The 17,500-nt window shown below is 44.9% G+C and overlaps 1 protein-coding gene across 2 annotated transcripts in view; it reads right to left on the bottom strand.

The window, feature by feature from the left end:
* Positions 1 to 17,500, bottom strand: part of reps2 (RALBP1 associated Eps domain containing 2) — a 35,848-nt gene that overhangs the window by 8,023 nt on the left and 10,325 nt on the right. The window contains exons 3-15 of one of the 2 annotated variants that reach the window (XM_042056957.1): positions 17,465 to 17,500; positions 16,637 to 16,745; positions 11,727 to 11,830; positions 11,287 to 11,425; positions 10,890 to 10,953; positions 9,979 to 10,147; positions 9,226 to 9,279; positions 8,894 to 8,984; positions 8,275 to 8,367; positions 7,122 to 7,170; positions 6,723 to 6,859; positions 5,845 to 5,906; positions 5,291 to 5,380 (exon numbers count right to left, since the gene is read on the bottom strand). The exon at positions 17,465 to 17,500 is cut by the window's right edge and continues 164 nt beyond it. In XM_042056957.1, coding sequence (XP_041912891.1) covers positions 5,291 to 5,380; positions 5,845 to 5,906; positions 6,723 to 6,859; positions 7,122 to 7,170; positions 8,275 to 8,367; positions 8,894 to 8,984; positions 9,226 to 9,279; positions 9,979 to 10,147; positions 10,890 to 10,953; positions 11,287 to 11,425; positions 11,727 to 11,830; positions 16,637 to 16,745; positions 17,465 to 17,500 — 1,197 coding nt within the window. The remainder of the gene's footprint in view (positions 1 to 5,290; positions 5,381 to 5,844; positions 5,907 to 6,722; positions 6,860 to 7,121; positions 7,171 to 8,274; positions 8,368 to 8,893; positions 8,985 to 9,225; positions 9,280 to 9,978; positions 10,148 to 10,889; positions 10,954 to 11,286; positions 11,426 to 11,726; positions 11,831 to 16,636; positions 16,746 to 17,464) is intronic. The other variant, XM_042056958.1, reaches the window with a different exon arrangement.

The following is a 17,500-nucleotide window of genomic DNA, read 5'->3' as shown; positions in this document are numbered from 1 at the left end:
ACACGGCCCATGAAGACCGTGCACGTGTCCAACATCGCTCTTTGGCATGAGCGCTCACAGGAAGCCCTTTAACATGTGAGGCGGAGTTGCGTGTGTATGTGCCGAGAGAGAAAGCCCGGAGAGGGCCACTGAGGCCTTGTTAAAGGGGGCCATTTAACGTCCACTCTGTCGACCCTGGAGGAAGGCCCCATGAATTTAAAAAGAAGGGAAAAAAAGCGGGAAGAGTGAAATAGGGTCCAATTTAACACCGCTAAATCAGACCAGGCCTTTTCCGAGTGGGAGATTTAGGGTCGCTCCTGCCGCCTCCCAGTAACTACCCCGCAGAGGAAGCGTGATAGATGGAGCCTCTTTTCCCCCGATCTTTTTCAGGCCGTGACAGACGCTGCTTCGCTGAGTGGCATATATCACAGCGTTCGCCAGCCTCTGAGTCAGTCAAAGAGACAGCAATTTGAATGGCTAAGCAGTCACAGGTGGGAGGGGGGGGGGGGTAGAAGGGTCTGGATTTCAAAGTGCTACGACCAAAGTGTTATGTGGAGAATAAAACACAGAGAGACTGCAAAGAGGAGGAAAGAATGCCTACACAATGTCTTGTTCCTATTAGTGTGCCTGTAAGCACAGGGCCTGCTAAACTACTTCAGCAAAACCATTCACGTGAGGATGAACTTACCCATCAGGTATTTATAGCATGTCATATACAGCTTCAAACACATCTCAATGCCCGCTCATAAATATGACATCTATAAAGGATCACGTGATGTAGATGTATCAGATGTAATTTGATTATCCACTCACTGTGACTCACTGGCATGGTACACACAGACAGCACATTACCTCATCCGCTGTAAATACAGTATCATGTTCACATTTGATCTGCACACCCATAAAGTGTCTGTATAAAGTATGCTGAGGGGAGTGGCCCATGCCCATGTTCTCCCTCTTGGCACGTAGTAGCTAACTCTCCAATGAAACTGTCCCTGCTGTGTTGGAGATCTGGACTAGATATGGGCCCGATCAGAGCCAGGCCTTGTCCAGAGTCGTCTCATATCTGGGATGGTTATTGGCAGGCTATAAGCATGAGCTTTAAGGTCAACTCAGCCTCAGGGCTAATGGATGAAACAGGCCCCAGACCCTAAAACAACTCGACATCTCTGATTTGCAACCCTGGCCAATAGACGCCCAGGTGAGCTCACTGCAGATGCCATTAAATTTCATGTAGCTGACAGTGGAATGTTATGAGTGGCCCATTAGAATGTTAGGGTAAGAGTGGACAGACTTGGTCATAAGATTCAATGCTTGCTTACAGGGGAGTGAGGTGACATGGATCAAATACTCAATGCCTCCATTGCACAGAATATCTTAGAGCTATTAAAGTCCTTAACATTGGTACAATGGGCAGCATATAGAAAAATACAATTTAGTCATGTACAGATTGCATGTGGGGGTGTAATGCATGAAAATATGATGACATGTCAAGTAAGCTTTAACTGATAGGTTTATGCTTATAGGGTTCTATTGGTGACACATCCTAGTGTATCATTAACCACAGTGCCATCTAGTGGCCATTCAATAAGACAAGTAGAATGAGACGAGCCAGTTCTACCTATCAAACTAGAGAGGTGTGCAAAATACCCATCAGAGGTAAGATGCAAATGGTGTTGCGTTTGTCCTGGATCGCACCGGCAGACTTAACACTCGGACAGCACAAACAGGCACGCAGGCGCGCACGTGAGGCCCGAGACGGTGAGACAGACGCTCTGCTCTGAACGATCGGCTGTGTTGGGGTCGTGACCGAAACCGTGAGGTTGGCTGCACGCCCAGAAAGTCCAGAAAAACTCTTGGAGTGAACGCACAGACATACAGACATACACACAGTCACACACAGTCAAACACAAACACACACACATAGATCTTCTGAATCTCTCATTGATGAAAAAAGCTCTCTGAGGAGGTCTGGGTAGTGGAGAGTTTGGTGAGCAAGAGAGAGAGAGAGAGAGAGAGAGAGATAGAGAGAGAGAGTGAGCGAGAGAGAGAGAGAGAAAGAGGGGGGACAATGGCCATGCTCAGTGTCTTTCTGCAGGCTCTCATAAGACAAGGAGGCTGTGGAGATCTCTAAGCAATCATACAACAAAAAATGCATTTAAACAGACATATCTCTTCCCCTAAGAGAGAGACAGAGACAACAGAGAGAGAGAGAGAGATTTACTGATATTTCCTGCTTAGTAATTGAGTTGGTGGAGGAATGCTGTATCAAGCTAGCTATAAAGCTAAATATAGATATGCAATGAGTGTCTTTTAATCACACAGTCTTTCCCCCTCCGTGTCCTCTTTGACTCCTTTTCCCTTCAATGGGAGGAGACGGAAACTTCCAGTCTGGGCTTGCAGCTTGAGGTCAGACATGAATACATGTCTAACCCACACAGGAATTTATTCATCTGAAGTTGGTTAATTAAGATACTGAACTACATCCTGTGGGATATGCCAGGGAGAGAGAGAGGGAGGGAGGGAAAGAGAGAGAGATGAAAGGATAGGTAGATAGACAAATAGATAGATAGGGAGATTAATCGAGACTGACAGGGAGAAAACAGAACACAGAGTACCACGGGAGATTGTGAAAGAGGAGAATGTGAGAATGAGAGAGTGCAGAAGGATGATAAAACAGCAGGCAGGTGCCTTACATGAGTGAGTGCACGTGGGTGAGGGTGATCTCTCTTTCTCTCTCTCTCCCTCTGTGTGTGTGTGTGTGTGTGTGCATCCATCTTTGTGTGTACATGAGTACTAGAGACTCCTGGAGAATAAGGGGACACAAGAGGAGAAATGGTACCAAAGGGCATGAGGGTTTATTTATGTCCTCCTGACCAGTCTTGCTTTTAAAAGCACACCCAGACTGGCATGATGTACCCAACACCCCCTGAACCCTCCAGGTGAAACCTGCCACTGTAGTGCCCGGCACCGAGCTCTCGGCACGGCCACATTAAGACTCTCCTGATTACGCCCGCCCCCTACGCCCAGCGCTGCCCAGGCCTCCTTGAGTGACATTCCCCAGAGACATGGGGTATATATAGCAGCCTATTCTACTCTATCACATCTCCGTCGCTGGGTCTCCAGCAAATCTAATGAAGCCCTGTGTCGCCAGGCCAGCATCTCGCTGGGCCCTCGTTCTGTTTTGATTTAGGACTCCAGGATGTGGTGACAGTTATAGTGCGCAATGACTTGGAAGAGAGGAAGGAGAGAGGGATGAAGAAATGAAAGAAAAAGGGAAAAATGAACAAAAAAAAATGCAGACTGTAGAGCAAAGCTAAAAGAGGGAGTTCACTGTATATGCAAATTAAACTTTTGCTAGCTGATTAAAGGGATTGCAATGAATATTTTTTTACTGCTTTTATCCATTTCAAATCCTGTACTCTGAATTATACAATACTATTACCAACTGATATATATAGAAAGAGGCTTATTTTTTCATCTCTCTCTCTCTCTCTCTCTCTTTCTCTCTCTCTCACACACACACACACACACAAACACTTTTACAGCTTCCTCCCAAGGCTGAATCCCAAGACTGTAAAGGTCATAGGAGTTATTGTGAGAAAACCCATAAAGAGTGCATTATATCTTATCATGAGCTGTCATGGAGTCCACTGAGGATGCAGAGCAGGAGTTGGCCAATGGAGGGATGCGGGGTGATAATTGAGTTATCACCCATCTCTCATTCACATCTCTCTCTCTCTCTCTCTCTCTCTCTCTCTCTCTCTCTCTCTCTCGTTCTCCCATCTTACTCCAAATCAGCCCCAGGCCTATCACTAATGAAAAACAAATGACAAAAATCCAAACCGGTTCCAACTTGTTGCTTGTCAGTCGATGTCAGATTTCAACAGTTTGATGTGCAAATAAGTTCTTCATAACTTTATAAGGACTTAATTTCCCTGAGGACTTTAGCTATTGCTATTTTCACAGCACCAACATCTCCCAACCAAAGGGGGTAGGTGACAGCCATACAAATACCCTCAGGGTTTGAACTAGCAATGAGGACCTGATATTCTTTTCCAAAAACATTCTCGAGAAACGATCCGATCTGAAGGTGGGGGAATATTGATTCGTGAACTGGGTGTGCCAAAACGCCGAAAGGTCTCTCTAAATATCAATTCCACACATCTCTTGGACACGGAAGAACAAGGAAATGTATTAAATATCTGCGAGGGGCTGATGGTTGCCAAGGGGCAAATCGTCTGTTTGACCTGTGTCGGTTTGACAAAGAGCTTCCATTACTCTGTGGTGCGCCCGTGGGAAAGCTGTCTCTTGGTGTGCAGCCTGCCCTGCGTCAGGGAAACCTGAGCGCACTCCTCCGCCAGTTAACTCCAAGCCCCAGGGGGCCTGTAGGAAACATGCTGACAGGATCGACTGGCAGGGGGGGGTGGACGGACCTGGGAAACAACAGGGATACGTGTACACATTCACATGTACAACTATGTGCGTGTACACACACACACACACACACACACACACACACCCATACAGACGCACAAGCACACACAAACACAAACACTTGTGCAAATGCGTGCACACACACACACACACACACACACACACACACACACACACACACACACACACACAAAACACACATACACACATACTCACACAAACACACACACACAGACAAAAACACACATACACACATACTCACACAAACACACACACACAGACGCACACACACACAGGTGTGTACCTTTCCCTCTCTAACAGGACCACGTTAAAAAGCAACTTCCTGTTCAATGCCTGCTGGACTTTGAACTGAGAAGTGAGTACAATATTTCTGACATGCATAACAAGTGTGACTGAAAGTACATGTGACTACAAGGCTACAATGAGTGTCACACAAATTGTGATCTTGGTTCGGTTGTTCAGATATTTCTTGTGTCCTATTGAAAGTCATTGTGTAGTGGAGATCATTTTATTCCTTGGAAAAGTGAGTCACTCTAATCTGACCTTTACAACGCTGGGCAAGTCTAGCAGATCCTGAACAGACTGGCTCAGCGTTTCAGATTGAAGTGCACATCTCCACTAAAGAATCCAGAGCAAAGCAGAAAGCGTAGGTGCAATCCCACATCCACCAACAGGGCGGGGGCCTTTCCAGTGGGTGCACTTTGTTGAGTACAGGAGTAAAAAAAAGTGCAAAAGATGGTAGAAATACAAGGTGTGGGAAAAAAAAGAGGCAGAAGGTGAAATAAAGTTGGAGAGAGGAATGTTAAGATCTGGCGCATGGGGGAAGAGAGAGAAAAAAAAAAACTCGTCTCACCTCCTCTCTGAACCTGCTGAAGTCGGCAAAGTTGGGCTGCTGCACGGCCTTCTGGGAAGGCTTGTCTGCGGCGGGGAGGAAGTGTGGGATCTGAAAAGGTGTGGCAGAGGAAAGAGCTTTTCTCAACACAAAACTCTTTGCTGTGTCACTGGTAGTTGAAGTCTGTGTCTGTCTGCTTTACAATATTTTGGGCTTGACAGATAACATAAAAATATTTGTGGCATTTCGACATTTCAAGCACAGCTCTTGCCATGAAAGCAAAAAACAGCTTTATCGACAATATTTAGGACTTGCTTACTTGCAGGCTGAGAAAGCTTTTTACAAAATATGTGTCTGCACATACCTGAATATTTCTTTGGAAAATGGCCTGGAACAACTTTCTTCTGAAACTTTTAGACATTAAATGAACTGCCCGCAAACAGCTGAGCTGTGATCTGTGAGCTCAAAAGCTCATGTGCTTAACAACCTTGTGTAGGAGTGTTAATGTGTGTTTGTGTGTGTGTGTGTGTGTGTGTGTGTGTGTGTGTGTGTGTGTGTGTAGAGTACTGGAGTACCTGTGTAGCTGGGGGTCTTGGGGGGAGAGCTGGGGGAGGTGGTAACCAGCCACTCTTTACACCTGGGAGACCGAAGGAGAGACAGAGATGGAGGTGGGTGGGGGGGGGGGGCACACAATCAAGTGATTAGATCAGAAGTTTGCCATTGAACTAATATCTATGGCAGGATATTCATATAGAATTGTCTACCTATGTAGTTCTTAGATTTTAATCATCAATGTTTCAGTTAAAATAACAGCAAAAAAAGCTAACTTTAACAAATCTTCCCAACTAAAACACTCCATCCCCATGTTTCTGTTTTAAACCGCACAATACTTCAGAAATGTTTGCTTAGGACCAGTCTGTGATTTGATTTCACTGAATCTGTTGACACAAGTCCTTCCACTTCGATCCTGCTGATTTAAATGGAGCACAATGGTCCTGGCCAGTCCTCCACCAACAGACGTCCTATACTCCCTGTGCGCTGTGTGATAATTCCTGAGCAAATAGCCTAAAACTATGTGAAGTCTATAGCATTTCTGAAGGTCTACGCTCTACATATACTGCACAATGATCTTCTAATTAAGCTTCAAAGTCTTTTAAAGGAACACAATGAAAGAATTGATATCTATGCCCTTTGGCGTCAATATTTAATGCCATTTAGCGCTAAGATGGTACCCAGTTAATCATAAACTGATTAAAAGGGTCGCAATCCTACCCGCATTAACAATGTTACATGAGGCAATATCAAGCATTCTGGGTGTGAATTGGCAATGTCAGAGGCTGGATGTCAGTGTAGTATCAGAATGAGTTTGAAGCTGTTATTTTCAGGTAAAAGAACTGCATTGTGATCCTTTAAAGATTGAAGACCTTTGTTTTAGCACCCACTGCATGCTTACCCTGGCTGCCCTGCTGAAAGAGCTTGTTGAGGTCCAGAGAGGAGGCGCGTGAGTGGCTCTTCTGGGGCCGCGGTGGAGGGGTGGGGGGCTCCTCCACCTTCTTCATGGCATCATCTATGGAGGTGCTGGAGTACGACCTGCACACAACAGAGGCATACAACAGCATGGGTGGAATGGCCAAACTTTCCTGCATTCCGATGGACTCGTTACAGGTCTGCAGTGCTCCTGCGATCTCTACTGTTCCTCTCAATCAAAGTCAAATTCAGCTGCACAGATATTGAAAAATATAAAATATGTGGGGAAGACATAATGGGGAAACACACAGGGAAAAACAACCTCTCAAAACAACCATGTAAACTACAATTTACAGTCTAAAAGAAGTCTCACAGAGAGACTTACCTGGGCCTCGTTCGTGACTTCATGTTGGGATCCAACTCATTTGGGGGATCTGAAAAGAGCATTCATATATTCAACAATGGAGGACCACACTTCTGCTCTGTGGTTTGGCCATCAAAAAAGGGAAGTTGTCAGTGTGTGACAGCAGAATAATCTCTAACAAATTATTTATAAAGAATCTAGACAACACGTGCAGTATATCTAGTGTAGTCTATGCGCACTGTGCACACAAACTCCACGAAAGACAAAAAACATACCATGCATTCCCAGTAAATGTGACTCTTGTCAAATTCAACCACATGATCATAAATCTAAAATGTGGCAACACATAGTATTGCTTTATAGTGCTTGTATTGCATCTCCTCCCAGTACATTCATACAGAGCTTCCTCTCCTGTCCTCTCAGATTGACTTCCTCCCTCACACAGTCAAGGACTTTTCAGGTTTCTCCTGTGTTCTAAAATCTATTATTCTAAAGTCCCATCCAAGGCAAACTATTTGTCTTCTGACGTCACGTGTATTTCGGGACCAGGGGGTTAGATCTTAACAGTGTTGTGAGAGAGAGGGACGGTTGTTATGCTAGTGTGCATCCCAGACAAAAAGAAAGATACAAGATACGAGCATCTGGAGTACGTGCCTGTTTGGAGTAGTTCCCGCAAGCATCTAAACATTTCTCAGATTGGTGACACTATTTTTGTTCCCATTTAAAAGATCCCCATGCTTGTCTTAGTGTCAGCGAAGCTCGTTGGCCCCTTAAGTTTCGGTATTTGTGGAGACAGCAGAAGCAAGAGAAATACATTGAGGTTCATATGATATCTGAGCATTAGATGGGCAAATGTGAGACCAGAGGGTGGCAGCAGGGTACGGATGATTGTGAGATCGATATTACACAAAGCCGCAGTCAATACTTTTCAACCACAACAGCCACTCTGACTACAAAATACACACTCAAGCTCTAAGTTGTGTGTTGGGTAAGAACACTGTCTCAAGATCACCACCACTACTCTGCCAGGTGGCATAATGGGCTATAATGAATGACCTTCTGCTGTTTATGCTACTGGCGATACAGTGGCGGCATGGTGTGTTTAGGGATGGTGAGACAAGTGCTGAGCGACGTCTGGACGAGTGGTTGCTGAGAAAGGGGGTTTTGGCGTGACCTGGTTTGAGGTTGGCAGCGCTGACAGGCAGGACGTGCTGGACGGGCTTCTCCTGGGTCGCCACAGTGACCACCGCTCGCTTTGGGCTCAGTTCTGCATGGGCATCAAAAATGGATGGTTGAAACAACAAGAGGGAAAACATTAAATAATATCATATGACCACAGTTTTATTTTTCTGACAATGGGAAATATTATAAAATCGGGGCAATTTCATTCTAAACCCAAGAACAGTGGATTTTGAATGCTACCGACAGCAACGTTCAGAGAAAAAGACTTCAGACTGAGAATTAGAATGACGGGAATGGGACTGTGACACTTCTCTTGTGTAACAGCAACAGAACGAGAGTAATTTTGACAACCTCCCGACACCATTGCAAGGTTAGCATACTGCCTGACTCACACCAATACCTGCTCAACACTGCCAGCACAACTCAAATAAGCAGCGCAGCTGGAACCAGTTATGACTGGTCTGTCAGAATGACTGTAAATTACTGTTTGGGATGGCGACTCCAAGACATCACTGTATTATAATGAAAAGCTCTCCCGAGGCTTTGAGGGCTTGAGGCAATTTCAGACCTTCTGCTCGACGTCGGTTGGTGCTGAACCACCACACATTTACCTGACTTTCTGGCCTCGTCCCTAACGTCAGGCTTTGATGTAGTCAGGGCTGGCAGAGGACTGGCCTGCTGTATTTCAACCATGCCTTTTTCCTGTTGGGATATCAAGCATGCATTCACAAAAGAGTCGTGAATCTGTCACTCCAATGAGTGATTTAACATCCATGCAGCAAAGTGGCTTTAATTTCAGCTTCTAGCAACCCAGATGTCTAGGGTGCTGGGGCATTATATCAGGCTCATTATTGCCCCCTATCTAAGGTTACGTGAATCACCTTCTAGCAAATGAGGTTTGAGATTAGCATTTTCATTGAACACTAATGTGAATAGTGCTTACCTGCTGGATGGCCCTAGGTGTGCTATCCTCAAATACAATGAGCGGCTGAATGATCTGCATGATGAATATTTAATGGGAGACAAAAAAGAGTGGAGAGTGAAGAGTTTCAAACATTGCTTAACATTTTTCATATCTTTATGTAGGTACATATTTGATTCTGAATGTAACCTCCACAACATGCTACACACTTACACACAATATAAATAGTCTGAAGAACCACACAATCAAAACAGTTCCTGGTCTTCCCTGGGCTTCCTCTATTTGCCTATTTTGCTGAAGCAACATCATTCAAATCCCACTGCATCTGGCTGACACAGCACTAGAAACCTAGCTTCTCTGGCCACTAAACCAACAGCTGTGTGTCCCAAATATATATTCCAAAGCAAATATTGTGGGTGGTACTGAATAGCAATCAATTTATTCAACTGCAGTGGACATAATCAAACAGCAGAATTATAATTGGGACTTTTGGCCACTTTGCAGATCAAATATATTCCAAAGCAAATGTTGCATGTTGTGACAATAATGGGAAATAAAAATGTATTGACTTGCAGTGGACAGAATCCAACAGCAAGTAATTGTGCCACAATTAATGCTGTTTGTAGGTTTGGGCAGCGGACAAAAGGTTAGGCTTGCCATAAATAAGAAACATTAATAGCTATGTTGGTCCCAGTCACAGTGAAATGAATGGAGAGAGGATGTTAAAGAGGAGGTGAACCCAGGGGAGGAACCAGGATGTGAGTGTGTCCGAACCTTGGGAGAATCTACAGTGACCTCGCCGCATGCGAGGAGGCTGGGTCGCAGGGATGGGGGGAGCTTTTCGGGGAGTGGGTATCCGTTCTTCCGAGCCACGATGAGGTGGAACGCCGTGCAGAACTCGGGGAATGTGAGTGCTCCGTCACGGTCCGCATCACTCAGCTCCCTGGAATGAGACACACACACACACACACACACACACACACACACACACACACACACACACACACACACACACACACACACACACACACACACACACACACACACCACAAATCAAAGTTATTCCCATACTTGATGCTCATGTATGAACACACATTCACACATACACACACCCATGCATACAGGATGGACAATAGAGGGCTTTTTTGTTTAAGCATCCAATCACAACACATCTGATTCAAGGAAATAAACGCTTATTTTGCTGAGAGGAAGTGTGTAAGAATAATGGTGTTTGATTACATTCAGGTGTGTTTTCACTGTTGTGTTATTTCCCATGTAGAACTAACATCCGTAACCCACGGAGTGTGTACAGTACAGTGTAGAAGTGCTGCATTTGAAAAAGGGAACTGACCACCGCACGTGGCTAATCTGGCTGGTACTCACACAGAGACTCTCAGTGCCGTTATGTAACGGTGAAGGTATGTTAATCTGGCCTGACATCTGACCTCGTATAACTATGGGGCTTTTTTGGAGCAGAGAACCCAGCTAGTGTGTTATTTGATCTCTGGCCATCTTAAAGGTACAGGAGGAAACGGTCTGAAAGGACAGCAGGTCGATAAGGGTCAGGCTCTTTATGGGGCACCTTTTAGTGGTTTTGCTTGACAGGACAGAGGTGAGACAACCTCCTACTACTCGTAACCCCCCCCCCCCCCCCCCCTCTGTGTTCAACGCATTCACACACTTACCATATATGGGAAAGTTCGGGTATTGGAAGCTTTGACTTGGTGAAGAAGTTCTTTGCAACAGTTCCTGAACACACAAAAGAAGATTAGAGAAAAGCAATAACCAGCTTCCAGGAAACGCTCTGCTCTGGAGGAGATATGAGATGTTACTGAAAGTGATCGAGTTGGTTTGTTGTTATAAACTACACAAATGATGCATGTGACAATAGGAAAGGAAAATGGAACTACTGCAGAAATAGATTTTAAACAAAAAAGCCTTTTTAAAAGTTATCATTAAAGTAGCAACACATTGCATAATGTGCCCGTGCCTCACTAAACTGTAGCTAATAATAACACAACAATAGCAGACAGATTTATCCAAACAGAAAAGTGGACGGTGGTTGCGGACAGGCAGCCTTACCCAGAATGAGACCTCCCAGATCGGGCTGCAGGGTCCTGAACTGGTTGGTGTAGTAGTCGCGCTGTTCCTCTGTGATCCTCCAGGGGTCATCGGAGTAGTCGTCTGTGGCTCCGTCTGTGAGCCTCTCTGTGGACAGGGCCTGCGGAGGGAGGGAGTGCGGTCAGAGCGTGGTCCACTGAGCTGCCCTGTGCTGGGAACGCTCTGTGCGGGTTTACTCCGCAAGTCACCAAATGCTCATTTACACTCCTATCACAGTCATTATCACTATCACTTTTAGTTAACAATGTTAGTTAGTTAGTGTGTATGTGTGTTTGTGTGTGTGTGTGTATGACTGTGTGTGTGTGTGTGTGTGTGTGTGTGTGTGTGTGTGTGTGTGTGTGTATGACTGTGTGTGTGTGTGTGTGTGTGTGTGTGTGTGTGTGTGTGGTGGTGCTCCTTACCCTTGTGATGGCGGGCTGCTCTGGGGCGGGCTTGTGGCTGTAGTGACTGGGTGAGGAGTTCTCCTGGAGCATGGCGGGCCGGGCTGGATATTTACCCTCGTACCCTGAGGGGACACATAGGGAAACTGTGAGTGTGTGTGTGTGTGTGTGTGTGTGTGTGTGTGTGTGTGTGTGTGCATGAGGTTGGGGTGGTGTGCAATGGGATGGATAACCATTTTCACTCTGTGAGGTCACCCTCAACAACAGCTGAAGCTGGACACAGGGGTGGGGTGTGTGTGTGCGTATGTGTGTCTGAGCACATGGTGTGTGTGTGTGTGTGTGTGTGTGTGTGTGTGTGTGTGTGTGTGTGTGTGTTGGGATTCTGTGTACGACAGAAAGGGAGAGAGGGGAGAGGACTAGTGAGAGAAAGCATCTGGGTGTTCTATTTTCAGATGAATGAGCGTCTCTGTGCGGGAGGCGATAATCACACTTCACATGGCATTAATGGGATTTGCTTCTCAAAATGGGGCCTAATCTAACCTGCTACATCTTTCACGACTCCCGACACAACAGCAGCAGCAGCAGGAGCCGTGTTATAAACACACACTTCATTTTGGCAAAAGACTTTACAAAAATCAATGAATTCCATCTCATTCTAACTCACGTCTGAAGTATCAACAACAACCATCTCCCAGGGTGAGTCTATCGACATTATGAATTGAGTCGAAAACAAACCAGTGGGAGAATCACTTGAAACCAGGAGAGTGGTGTTGTTTATTGTTTTGACTGGAAGCTAATCCGCGCTGCCCCTCGGGCCGGATGCCACTTGGTCTCCAGCTTCCAACGCTGCTCCTGGGGAGATGACTCGGCAGGGTGTGAATTAGAGAAATTATATAGAGCTGAGAGCATCTGAGTCTGTGTTTACTGTGTGTGTGTGTGTTTTTGTGTGTGTGTGTCTTTATGTGCGTGGTGTGTGTTTTTGTGTGTGTGTGTCTTTATGTGTGTGGTGTATGTGTGTGTGTGTGTGTGTGTGTGTGTGTGTGTGTGTGTGTGTGTGTGTCTGTGTGTGGGCGGCCTGCTGTATAAGTGGCTGCTGCTGACTGACAGCAGAGCGAGGGTGAAGGATAAAGCCACAGAGGGATGTTTACAAACGCTATCCTGCTGACACCACGGATGTCCAGCGTGCAGAGGAGCCGCGCTCAACGTGACTGGACTTCACAACCGACCACTGTGACGCTGCTCAAAGGTGAAGGACTAGTCCCAGTGTGGTCCAGCTCGATACACAGAAATCTGACCAGCATTGTGATGAATGGTAAAAGAGTAGCCTCGCATTACTAAGCAAAAGTCAAGGAAACTTAGAAACAAAACATACATACAGTCACTATGTAGTGGATGAGTGAGTGGATGGATGAATGTACATCCCCCAACAGAGCTACAGCGTTATGACATGTAAAGCCTACTTGTGGTGATATTCAAGGCTTTACCTGCGGAGGGCGCTGCTGTTTCGATCCGCTTTGCCTTCACTTAACATTCACATCTCGTCACACCTTTTCCCCGCCCTTGTGTGAATGTTGATTAACAGGGTCAGCATACATGACTAAACGGAGACACCGGCTCCCACCCATCTGATTCCACTGCCAAGCGCTGGCTTGACAGCCTTGACAGTCTCCTGTGTGATTCAGTGATTCGCCGAGACATTGACGTGTCATAGGTCACAAACAGGTGCTAAGCCATCAGCTGATATCTGTTTTTAGCCCGTTTGTTTGTAATGGAAGTCTCAAACCTCCTAAATTGGCCTGTATTTTTAGCAACAGCCTCTGGGTTACACCAAACTGACACACACATGATGGGAATCACACAAAACCGTACCAGGTTAAATTCCAGCACATATGGCCTGACAATCTGCTGCACGATAAGCTTAGTGTCCATAAAACTTGATACACATTATTGTTAATGGCCTGAGAGGGCAGTGCCCCCAGATTGTGCTGACCCACAGCAGAAAAGCAGGAGCCCTAAGCTTCAGAGTTTTACTGCTTTGCATGGCTGAAACTAAGGCCTGTAAGGGCTTTCTGCACACAGCCCTGAAGGGGACACTCTCTGATTCATATAAACAGCATATCCAGGCAGCTCAAGGACAGCCACGGGGGAAAGCAAGCATGCTGACCAATGACAGGATATAGAGTCACTGAGGCTGACTAATAGCTGCACATCTGAGCTAAAATGAAGGTCACATAACTGCTAACTGGCAACTGATGTACGACGTATAACTGCTGTTGAAGAATTATATTGAGAATTGACAAAGAAACAACTATTCCGGTTTAACTATTTAAAAACAAGATGCTCATAACATCTATAGCTTTACACAGTTATATACATCTATCTATACATAGAGCTTGAGGAAAATATCTTGACAAATGTTATTGTGTGTCTTTTTTTTTTAATTAAACGAGTAAACTCAAAATTAATTACACATAACGAGAGCTGCCCTGAGCTGTAATGTGTACACCTTGTGTTAATGGGCAGTGAATCTGTCTAATAGGAAAACAAAGCAAGCAGCCGAAGATATCCCTACAGGCCATTCCGCTTGATGAATGACCTGGGCTGGCCTTGCACTTTCTTGAAACAAAGAGCTCCGGCGGACCTGGGAGAGAATGTGAACCGCCGCCGGGCCGCCAATGTGATAAATGAAATTCTGATGTTTCTGGTTGCCTGGTTACTAATGGGCAGGCTGGGCTCGGGGAGGGCCCTGTGGGGCTCGGCGCATGCATACTAGCTGGGCTCGAGACATCCGTGGGAAAGACACAACGGCAGACCACACACACACACCAGAATCTACAGCCTCTGCAACAAATGTATCGGTATAAAGAACACATAAATCACGAGAATTCGTGCAGTGGCATTAATACTGAATGTGCAAGACTCACCAGGTATGGACAATGCAGCACAATGAGAAATGGTATCCTATGAGAAATATAACAGCACAGAGTATGTCTAAAACTCCATGTTCAGACACACAATGATTTCCATTGAGCGCTTGATGAGTGGAATAATCAATTGTACTCAATACTGTTTGACTGTCGCCGACTGAGTCAACTGTGGAGCATGCACAGATCCTCGTCCTCTCACTGTCAATAATAACCAGCTGAGATGAAAACACCCCAGTAATCATTAACTCGCCCTAACACTGAGACTACTGTATTCAATTGCTACTGCTACTGTGGTGCACTACCTTGTAAAGCTGATGATACACAAGGTGATATTTGGAGCAATGTTGGTGGGAAATGTTCCTGAGTATTGTTGTTCTGGCATGTTCCCTTTGATATTGATATTGGGATATTTGTTTCTGGAGTACAAATGATCATGACCATCCAATCCACTTGTGTGGTTGCCCAGCAACCTTGCTCAAAAGGTGTGCCATGTATCATCACCTTAAGAGACCATCTATGGGACTTTATGAGTCCTCTAACGACAAAAAATCAATACAGTGGGAGCCAAAGCATTCCCAAAAGCCAATATACATCCTGATGTAACACCAGTGAATGACAGAGGTCCCATGAGTTTACCAGGGACAACAGCCACATCACCGGGATGCGGCCATGGCCACGGCCATGACTATGATTACTGTGCACTAATGTCCACTCACACACACTTCAGAGCAGAGAGTGGGGGTGTTGTTCAGGGTTTCCTCCATAGCAGGTGAGGAGATTAGAGGGCTGACATTGATACTCCACGGGGGAGCATTAATGAAATGCAACTGTCTGTGTGGTGGGCCAAGGCCAAATACCCCAACTGCCCCCCCGCACCACTGGGAGAATAGCTACTACACTGAACCACAAGCAGAGAGCCATATTCGCATGTAGAGCAGAGAAGAGAACAGAAGGCTAGAGCACAGCGGTCTGATTTTACTGGAATGGTCAGCACTGGAACAATAAAGGAAGTGCCCTGTTAATTTCAACGGATAAAATCTACCCATGATTAAAGAGACAATAATACACCAGAAAAATATGTCTGTCATTTGTTTTGTTGAGCAATGCCACCCAGATTCCTTTATATCTGCTAAATTATTTCTTTGTAGTGATCCATGACCTACAATTAACTGATCCAAGCAGGAAATAGGCCAAGTTGTGCAAACTAGCCTTGATTCAATAATAATTCAAAGAACTTTAGTCACTCTTTGTTCAGTAAATCTTCTGTTCCATGGAAAAGTGAGGAGCATTAGTCTTCATTTATAGATGATAATCACACATCAGCAGTTTCAGCTATGCTGATTACAATTATCACATTAATGTCTGCTGAGGAAAAAAGGCCACAGAAACCACTGGACCAAGTTATCCTTTACGTTTCCAAAGCTCAACTCCCTGATCTCATTATCTGATTCAGAGCTTGCACATACATTTCTTGGCAGGAGCACTCTCCCAAGAGTGTCCCAATAAAAAGCCCATTTTACAAACCAGACTGTCGCTCATTTACACATTTTAAACATGTCTGACAACCTCCACCGTACAGTGATATCACCAAGAAGATGAGAGAAAAGAAATCACACAGAATGTTTTCAGTGGCTCATGCAAATAGTAATAGGCTCAGGAATGAATCGCCTTGCATACTGTAAAAGTGCCATTACACAAGAGACGTTGGAGAAAGCTAAGAGGGCCGCTGTGCCGTTGCAGCTGGTATAACGGCAGGATTAGAGGCTTGGAGGTTTGGAGAGAGCTACTCCTCTGAGGGATAATCCACATCCCCCAGCACTGCATTTCAAATGAACACAAGGTGAATGAATCAGGCGCGCTTATTTGCCATGGGCTTATTTGTCATGGGCTTATTTGTTGCTTGACTTAGCGCAAGGACCAACAGACCCTATTGTGAGGGGATTTTTTATTTTTTTCTGCTCATGGGTGGGGCAATTTGGGGGTTTTGATTGGCAGGTGACCTACCCACTAGCGGCTCGGTGCCGTTTCTCTGGGCGCTGTAGCCGTAGCGACAGTAGGTGGAGGGCGACTGAGGGGGGGATGTGCAGGGGGAACGCGGTGGAGACCATGGCTCCTACGAAAAAGGACAAAGACAAAAGAGCATGTTTACATTATCGCCAGCCATCTCTGTCACGGCATTTACACAAACATGCCATGTGTTTGCTCCCACTTCTGAATAGCATGATATTATACGATACTATACTACAGTATACTATACCATACTATAATATAATATACTACACTACATGATAACACAATATATAATATAATATAATATAATATAATATAATATAATATAATATAATATAATATAATATAATACAGTACAATATACTGGTAATATAATATAATATACAAGTGACAATCCTCCTAACGAGTACCCTATCGTAGATAAGAAGAAACCTTTCCTGTGGAATAGGGGAAATGCATGCTACTTATGCATACAAACTCAATTCCCATAAAAGTAGACTTTACTTTAAGCTCTGTAGATTAGACCTATGAAAGGTTATCAATGGCTTTAATAGTGCAATACGTTACGTAACTAAAAATACCTATTTAAATATCTATGAATTAACATGTCCAAATTGGACACACCAAAGCCCATACTGAAATTTCATGTACCTCATCCTTGCTAAAAAATACCTTTCCCATGTCATGATATTGTTACCACACAAAAACATTAAGCATTTCAATACATTTGTACTTTGTACACATGTATGTGACAAATAAATGACTTGAACTTGATGACAAAATGCATCTAAGAGAACAGCCCCTTTGACCCATGGGACATGCCTCTATCACCTGTTTCTCCATGCTGTTTTCTGGCGG

This window comes from Alosa sapidissima, chromosome 12, assembly GCF_018492685.1.
Source record: "Alosa sapidissima isolate fAloSap1 chromosome 12, fAloSap1.pri, whole genome shotgun sequence".
Taxonomy (NCBI): domain Eukaryota; kingdom Metazoa; phylum Chordata; class Actinopteri; order Clupeiformes; family Clupeidae; genus Alosa; species Alosa sapidissima.
Note: the sequence above shows the minus strand (reverse complement) of the source record. Positions and strands in the feature narration are given on the sequence as shown.